This window comes from Sinocyclocheilus anshuiensis, unplaced genomic scaffold (assembly GCF_001515605.1).
Source record: "Sinocyclocheilus anshuiensis isolate Anshui unplaced genomic scaffold, SAMN03320099.WGS_v1.1 scaffold3329, whole genome shotgun sequence".
In the NCBI taxonomy this organism is placed as follows: Eukaryota; Metazoa; Chordata; class Actinopteri; order Cypriniformes; family Cyprinidae; genus Sinocyclocheilus; species Sinocyclocheilus anshuiensis.
In genome coordinates, this window is record NW_015557070.1 from 93,089 (window position 1) to 102,185 (window position 9,097).

The 9,097-nt window shown below is 44.6% G+C and overlaps 1 protein-coding gene across 4 annotated transcripts in view; it reads right to left on the bottom strand.

The window, feature by feature from the left end:
* The window catches only part of LOC107676720 (RNA binding protein fox-1 homolog 2-like), a 40,042-nt gene that overhangs the window by 23,539 nt on the left and 7,406 nt on the right, over positions 1–9,097 (bottom strand). The window contains exon 1 of one of the 4 annotated variants that reach the window (XM_016471368.1): positions 5,626–5,743. The exons of the other annotated variants lie outside the window; for them this stretch is intronic. Coding sequence (XP_016326854.1) covers positions 5,626–5,658 — 33 coding nt within the window. The 5' untranslated portion in view covers positions 5,659–5,743. Of the gene's footprint in view, positions 1–5,625; positions 5,744–9,097 lie in introns of those variants that run through there. 4 annotated transcript variants of the gene reach the window in all.

A 9,097-nucleotide genomic window follows, 5' to 3' on the forward strand; every position in this document is an offset into this window, starting at 1 on the left:
GAAATAAATCGCATGTTTATTTTAGATCTGTGTGGCAGCAGCAATATACAGTAAATAAATCAATAAATCCACTGCTCTGTTGTCTCCTCTGAGGCTGGGACTCTAAACAGTGTTCGGTGCTCGTCTGTGCAGCCAAACACAGAAGAAGTTAGCATGCTTCGCTTAAACTTTCGCCATGGCATTAGAACTAGTACACTGCTGTCGCTTGCGAAAACACAATGACGGCACTGTGGGTGGAAACGTACAGATTAAGAGGCGGTAATATTATAATGAGATCTCTTTGCCACGTCACCAAGGGAGTGAAATCAGACGCGCTGGTTTTCTCAGACGCTTGCAGAAAAAGGCTTCCCAAAACAAAGTTACTGGGTTAATCTTTTTCACGTTTCCTTGGTTGGTAGATGCACCGGGGACCTGATTATAGCACTTAAAACCTGGAAAAGTCAGATTTTCATGATGTCACCTTTAAAAGAGCGACTGCCATGAGAGCGAGAACAGAGGAAAAGTGAAATCAACTGGAATGGAGAGAGAGAGAGAGAGAGGGACGCCGCCGCTAATGCATTCCTCTCACAGATGACGCCACTAAAAGCCAGAGATATTACATTTCTCTCTTTCTGGTGACAAGCAGATTCAGGCAGCTGTTCAATATTAATGAGGTCCTCTTGCATAATTTAGCGTACGGGCCTGCGACACATAAGCTAGCACAGCAGACGACACGCAGATGAAGCTAGCTAAGAGTTTCTGATCACAGATCCCACATCGGCTACAAAACATGATCCTGATGACGAGTAAATATCACGTTAATGTAAACAGAGTTGCTGCAGTGACTGATGAATGTGCTTTGAGTAAATCCAACAAAAACACTGCAGAAATTATATTTCACAAGAAAAAAAAAGAAATTACATTTGGCATAAAGTAAATAGTTTTTTTTTACACTGCCATTATGAGAACCAATGATCTGAGAAATGTGCGTCACATCTCTGCAGAGAGAAACAAACAGACTAAAGAGACTCATCCCGCGTTTCTATGAGAGAGCGAGAGAGAGAGCGAGAGAGAGAGCGAGAGAGCGAGAGAAAACATTTCTCCTCCAGCATCACTTCCCTACATGGCAGCAGGATGAGAACAGAGAGAGACAGACAGACGAGCAATGAGAGACAGGTCCTGGTATTTATAGCTCTGAGATCTTCCCGTCAAGCACAGGAACATTAATGAGCTACATTTCAGATTTCAGCAGCAGTAGCGCACTCATTTATGGCCTCTCAATACTTGTCATTTCTACTTCCCTAATTATTACTGTTCCAGATCATTAAGAATCTGCGTTTCATTCAGCCTGAAGCGCTGAAGGCACACACTCCACTGTGCTCTTGCAGACCATTTGAGTTTCAGATGTTGTTGTGTGTTGACTTACACGTGTGATCGGTCTTTTCATAACCCACTTCACACTGCATGGACTGTGTTGTTCATTGATTCTCGATACAAGAATCAATCCGTGCGTCGAGTCTCATGACAGTGATGCGTCTCACAGAATCAAAGACTGAACCGATTCCCTTCAGTTACACTAGAGGCCTTTATTACTCCATATCATCATGATCCGTCAGTCGGAGAGAGGAGCGTGTGTGTTCAGCCGGGCGAGGGCAGCTTTAGTTACGGGTCAGCTGGCATCTGTCTAACCATGGTTACAGACGGCAGCTGTGCCACGGGTCGCCCGTCTACTGTAACCGCCACAGCCGTTCTGAACACGACTCCTGACGAGACTCCTGTTATTATTGTTAACTAAAACGAACACTATAACTGTTAAAAATGGTTTTCATTCATTTAAAAAAAGCTTAGTAAAATAAAATATAAACACTGAATACAAACTTTAACGAAAATAAGAGATTTTGGCAAATAACTGAAATAAGTTGAAACACTAATGGTGTGTTCACACCAAACGCAAATTTAATTATTCGCGCGAGTAGATTACATGCAAAGACGCGAATAGAGGTGAATTTGCGCCAGGCGATGCGGATGACACGAAATGCGCGACGCGTTTGGTGCGAACACGTGATATTAGCTTAATTTGCGTCTTACGCTCAAGTTAAAAAATTTCAACTGGAGTGGAAAATTCGCCTAAAGCGTTCTCGCGTAAGCCAATCAGCGAAGAGCTCATTGACACATCCAGAAAATGGAGTGCATTATTGTAGCCGTCTGCGGGCACCCCGAAGTCCTGGAGAAGACGGTGAAACTCACAGAGTTGTGCGAGTGGCGCAAAAAACATCCCGCGAGTAATCTATAGCGAGTGACGCAATGCGCATATTAACGCTGCGTTTGGTGCGAACACACCATAACATTACTAAAACTGAAAGATTAAAGCTGAATATAAATTAAAAAATAAATAAATAAAAAATTTGACAAAAGCACATAAAATACTAAAATGAAAACTGAAAATATAAAAAGCTCATTCTAAATATTAATAGATACAATAAAAATACATAATACTAAAATTAAACAGTCTTGCAAGGCTAGAAAACCACAACGGCTGCTGACTGGAGATGGTCCTCACTAAAGAACACATGATCCAGGGGGCGTGGTTGGATCCAGATCCAACTCCTCCCACCTTACATATACCTAAACCCACCCGTCTCCACCCCTAAACCCACCCATCTCCACCCCAAACCTACCTGTCTCCACCCCCTGATCCATAAACCCACCCATCTCCACCCCTAAACCTACCCGTCTCCACCCCGATCCCTAAACGCACCCATCTCCACCCCAAAACCTACCCGTCGCCACCCCCGATCCCTAAACCCACCCGTCTCCACCCCGAACCCTAAACCCACCCATCTCCACCCCTAAACCTACCCGTCTCCACCCCGATCCCTAAACGCACCCATCTCCACCCCAAAACCTACCCGTCGCCACCCCCGATCCCTAAACCCACCCGTCTCCACCCCGAACCCTAAACCCACCCATCTCCACCCCTAAACCTACCCGTCTCCACCCCGATCCCTAAACGCACCCATCTCCACCCCAAAACCTACCCGTCGCCACCCCCGATCCCTAAACCCACCCGTCTCCACCCCGAACCCTAAACCCACCCATCTCCACCCCTAAACCTACCCGTCTCCACCCCGATCCCTAAACGCACCCATCTCCACCCCAAAACCTACCCGTCGCCACCCCCGATCCCTAAACCCACCCGTCTCCACCCCGAACCCTAAACCCACCCATCTCCACCCCTAAACCTACCCGTCTCCACCCCGATCCCTAAACGCACCCATCTCCACCCCAAAACCTACCCGTCGCCACCCCCGATCCCTAAACCCACCCGTCTCCACCCCGAACCCTAAACCCACCCATCTCCACCCCTAAACCTACCCGTCTCCACCCCCTAGATGTGGATCCAACCACGCCCCCTGGATCTTGTGTTCTGCAGTGAGGGGCTACTGGCCGAGTAAGTGGACTCGCTCGAATGCAGAAATCGAGGATGTGAAAGGGTGATGAAGCCCTCCTCAGACGAGAGAAACTGATCAGCAGATCGAGCTCTCTTCAGCGTCACACACACACTGGACCTGCCCACAGTCGCTCGCCGATTGGTCAGCTGTAACCCGAGAGGGCATGCCCGTTCCTTCTGCCCTGACCAATCAGAGTCCAGCAGTGCCCAGCACGGGTCCAAAGGTTCATGGGTCCAAAGTGGCCCAAATGAAAGGCTGCAAACGCTCATGTTTGAGAGAAACACACACAGAGTGAATGTTTGTCTCTCACACACTCCGCCCTCAGCACATGTGCGACCTACAGAAACTAGTTGATCTAGTTTGGATAGACGACTGCTCCTTTGCCCAACACACACAAACTCATTAGTCCTCATTAACTACGCCGTTTGGTCAGCAGCCGCTGGAGCTCCTCTTCACCGACAGACGAGCAGAACCAGAGTTTGTGCGGTTTGTGTAGAACATGAGCTCTCCAGCGCAGCGTCACCTCTGAACTCTCACACCGAGAAAGCAACCCAAGAAAAGCAAACAAGCTTCATGACTGACGTCTCTGTTCCAGCTCGCAGTCTTACTGCAGTTTTATGCTGTGCTGCGTCTCATGAATCGTGTGGATGTGATGAGTGTTTGATCACTCTGGTTTCATTAACTAAAGCTGCATTGCACACGTCTGTGACGCATGTACAGTAACAGCAGGAATGGGAAAGTGTCTAAATCATCTTTTCTAGGTGAATGTCTTTCTGGTGATGCATTACTATGGACACTAGTTACGTCGCATTTCTTGTGTACTTACACAACCATGATGCCCGTTATACATCAGATGTCTATTGTAAGTGCGTTACTTTAAATCTATATGACTACTAGAGGTAACAGTATGTTGCGCTGTCAACTGAGTTTTCATCGTATTTACTAGGAACACACTGATGTATCGGCCAATAAGCGATATCGAGCGATCAAAGCACTATCTGACATCGGCTGATTGTCCTGAGCTGATTGCTCTGTTGTTAGTTTTATTCAGTAATGAACCAAACGAGAGGGTTATACTTTACAGCATTAGTTGGGAGAATTTTTCCGTAGACGTCATCCTGAATGATCAGCTATCAGTACCGGCGGAGAAACTCAGCATTGATGCATCTCTCTACCTTTATATTCTCATGTTTAAGATCAACTTATCCTGCGATTTCTATGTGCAGTGCATTTCATTACCATAAATCGTGCACTGGGGACACCTGCATTTGGAAACAAACATTCATAAATAAGCAAGTGCATTTTTTTGCAAGTTCTCTTAGGTTTTGTGTGAGCTTTATATAAAAACAACACGCATCTGTCCTCATTTAGATGTGTGCGTGTGTGTATCAGATGTCCAAAACAATATTCGAACGTAAACAAAGTGTTTTAGGGCGAATATAGACCTCTATTTCTATGCATTACAAAGGCAGCTGTTCTCAGTTTCTAAAGCGAGCGTGTGAGATCATGAGATGACAGGTAAGCGTCTCTCCCTCGCTGCAGGGCAAACGCTGGGTGGGGTTCAGCATACTTCACCACACTTCAGCTACTTACCGTCCACGTCTCTGGCTCTTCTCCTGATATTATCCCTGAGCGTCACCTTTAAAACCCCCCCCCCATCCCATCCCATTCCTGTTTTAAAGGAAAACACTGAGATAACAGCTGCTCGAGCCCTCGGGAAACGGCAGGGGGGGGAGGGACGGAGAGAGAGACAGATTCCAAGGTATAAAACAGACACACAGAGAGAGAGACAGACAGCTAATAAAAGACCGATTTGTATCACAGAAGGTTAACACTGAAGCTGCATGTGTGTGAGACAGACAGACAGATGAAGGAACAACTGCTCATGAGCACCTGGTCCCTTCAGTCAAGAGAGACAGCTGGAGAAACACACGAGACTTTCCTCACCTCCAGCACACATGCACGTGCGCGCACACGCACACAAACACACACGCACACACTGAAGGCGTCATCTGCAGCTGCAAATTCTCTCATTTCTAAAATAACATTTATGCATTTAGCAGAATGCAGTTTACTTATGTAAGCACTCACTCACACACACACACGCACACACACACACACACACACGTACGAGTGCATTATACTCGATGTGTTCAAGCAGGAAATGCAGCAACATGAATGATTGAAAACTCACTGGCTGCACAGGAGGGTAAAAGACTCCCATCATCCTTTTGAACACAACAGCAGTGTTTCCTGCCTTCAGACGTCAGCGCTCTCGAGCTCTCTGACAGAGTCTGACACATTCAAAATCTCCCTCGCTCACTCCCCTCCTCTCTCTCGCTCTCTGTGTGTCTCCTCCCTCTCTCGGCCGTCTCTCTCTCTCTTCTGTCTCTCCTCTCATATCACTCACTTGTTCCCTCCCTCTCTTTCTCTACACTTTTTCTTAAAACAAACAAAACGATTTCTCAAATTTTTTTTTGCCCGATTAAAATAAAAAAAACCTGTTTATAAATTGTTAGTTAACTGATTAGCCAGCTAAACTAGCATTCCCTGAACAAGTTTAAACATGTAAAATCACAGCAAATGGAATTTCATGCTCTCAGTACTGAATATCATCAGCATAATATGCCATTTACTTCAATTTAATCTTCAAATCCTATTAGGGCTGGACGATATGGCCAAAACTGCCAAGAACGCCCACAACAGATGTCTGTGCATACAAACTTATGAAAAATGAATTTGCCAAGTCTATGCCTATGATGTTCAACAGGCCAAGAGTTTATTTTTTAGCATCATAAGAAAAGAAACCATATGTTTCTGATATGATATTACAATAACAATGATATTTACAGACATTCAATTGTGCGCAAAACCTGAAAACAGAGCAGATGTGAAGCTCACAGTCAAACGGCTGCTGATAAATGGATAAAGAGACGGATGGAGGGATTACAGAGAGAAAAAGAAGATAAAGAGTGAGATTAACTACTACACCAACTGAACAATCTGAACACACACACACACACACACACTTGCCAAAGCATAGAAACATTTAAATAGACACTCTATTTAACACTATCTCTCTCTCACACACTCACACACACTCTCTCTCTCATACACACTCACACACACTACCGCTGCTGCTGTAATCTATGATACTAATCTAAACACTCAAACTGTTCACAGACTCCAATGCTTTTCCACTTGTTTTAAATGGTTGTGATCTTGAACAGCTCCTTGTGTGTTCTCAGTGTAACAGAGATACTTAACAATAATAATATTTAATAGCAAATCTTGATTTTACTGGTGTCAAAGAGTTACAAAATGAATGTGCATCCTTCACCTGACCGGCCGAAAGCGTATCAATGAAACCAGTGTCACTGATGAAGGATTTCCTGACCAGCGTTCATGCAGCAGAAATGTTAAAGCCCAGTTAAAACTGAAAATGCAGAAATATATAACATTCAAGATAAACAGAACACTTGCTGAAGACGCTTTCATTATGTGTTATTGAGAATCCGCAGCTAGTGAATAACGGAGCGAATCCTCGAGGTTCCTGAGTCTGATCTGCAGAAAGAGCTGATTCTGTGTTTGAGCCGTTGACTGACTGCTGACCTCCTCAAATGAACATCAGCGCGGCGAGAGAGAGAGAGACATGCGCTCATCTGCGTGACACCAATAGAAGATTCACTCTCACATTTAGATTGGTTATCAACTGCACAACTGAGAACATTTAAGCAGCAGATCTGTGAAGAATAATTTATACTTTAATTAAACCTGCGGTCAAAAGCCTCTCAAAATGACATCAATTACTGGACTGAGATACGAGATGAAGCACTTAAACCAGCTCCACCTGAGAGAACCAGCACACACGGCCCGATTACTGGACGCTAATTAACCTCAGAGGACGCCTGACGACACGAAAGCATCACAGCGTGATCATAACTGATCCTGAGCGCCGCAAAGATCAGTCTCGAGTCTGGACTAATAACTGATTCTACTAGCCGTCAGTCTGAACAAACGCCTGTCTGAAGAACATTTTCAGTAGACAAACTCCAGAACGTTATGGAGTCGAACTCTATAGAGTTGTGAAAATTACACCTTTATACAGTGTGTCATTGCAAAGACTGTAAGTCTGTCCTTCAGCCTCATTTTCATTGTCAATATGGTGTCTAACCTCCTGTAGCTGCAAATGCAACTACACAAAACTCTAATGAAGAAGAATATAGAAAACATGCAACTGCTATTTAAATTGAAAGTTCTTAGTATTTTCATTTAATCATCTAGCAGATGCTTTTATCCACAGCGAATACAAATGAGGACAATAGAAGCAATCATTTAATGCTATTTAATGCAAAAAAATGTATATTCAACATTCCTCTCGCTTCATTTGCTATCTTGGTTTATTTTCACTGAGCTTAGAGCAATGCATCATGGGATTGCCTTCACATGAAGGATGCACATGATCCGTGCCTCTCAGTGTTTGTATCTGTGAAACCTGCAGCGTCACGCAGCCTTTAATTGGGCTCCAGGTTTAATTGGTCTATAGTGGTGTGTAATCAGATTAGCTCTGGCCCACACGCGCCTCGCTGCTCTGTCAGGGCTCAAGCCCGGCTATTGTTTACACATTAATACAAGAAGATCATCACGACACGAGGGACAAACGGCCAACGGAGGAGACGCAGTACTGCTGCGGTTTTACTACAGGACTTTAACTGTTACTTATTAGAGTCCAAAAGATCTGCCTATTTATAGAACCATGCTGATTTCATTTATGATCACTCTTTCAAAACTCCCATTACGTTAATACTTCAGAGCTTTTCTTCTGCATTATTCTTAATGGTGACTCTCATTGCTGTAATGCAAACAAAACAAAAAATACCCACATTAGTGTAATAAATCAGCCCAGGATTTGTAAATTAAAGTCTGTATACATTAAATTCTGTCAACATTATTCACTAACAGTTGAACTTTACAATTAAATCATTTTATTTTTACTTAGCTTTATTTAGCAGATGCTTTATCCATTTCTTCGCACCACACAAATGGAAATGAAAAACAATGTAACAACAGAAAAACCTTCATGGTCCTAAAAGAGGCTTGAAATGATTTACATTGTTCAAAATATAGCTTCTTTCTCTTGGTTTTGGGGTGAAATAGGAGCTGGATGTGATCAGCCCAGAATCTGCTTTCAGACTGAAAGTCTGAGTGTGTTTTCTGCTGATATTTGAGGATCAGCTCAGACCGGCACTAAAGGCCATCAAGAGAATAAAGAGAGAAACATCTGGAGTCCATGTGTGTGAAACAGACGACTAGAGCCGAGAGAGACAATGAGTCACAGAGAAGCCCTCCACCACCCCGTCATGTGCCTCATTTCCTTAAGGACTGAGCCGCTCGCTGCCAACACACACACACACACACTCTCACACACACTCGCTCGCACGCACACTCGCGCGCGCACGCACACACACTCTCTCACACACACACTCTCACACACACAAACACACACACACACACACACACACTCACACACACTCGCTCGCACGCACACTCGCGCGCGCACGCACACACACTCTCTCACACACACACTCTCACACACACAAACACACACACACACACACACACACTCACACACACTCGCTCGCACGCACACTCGCTCGCACGCACAC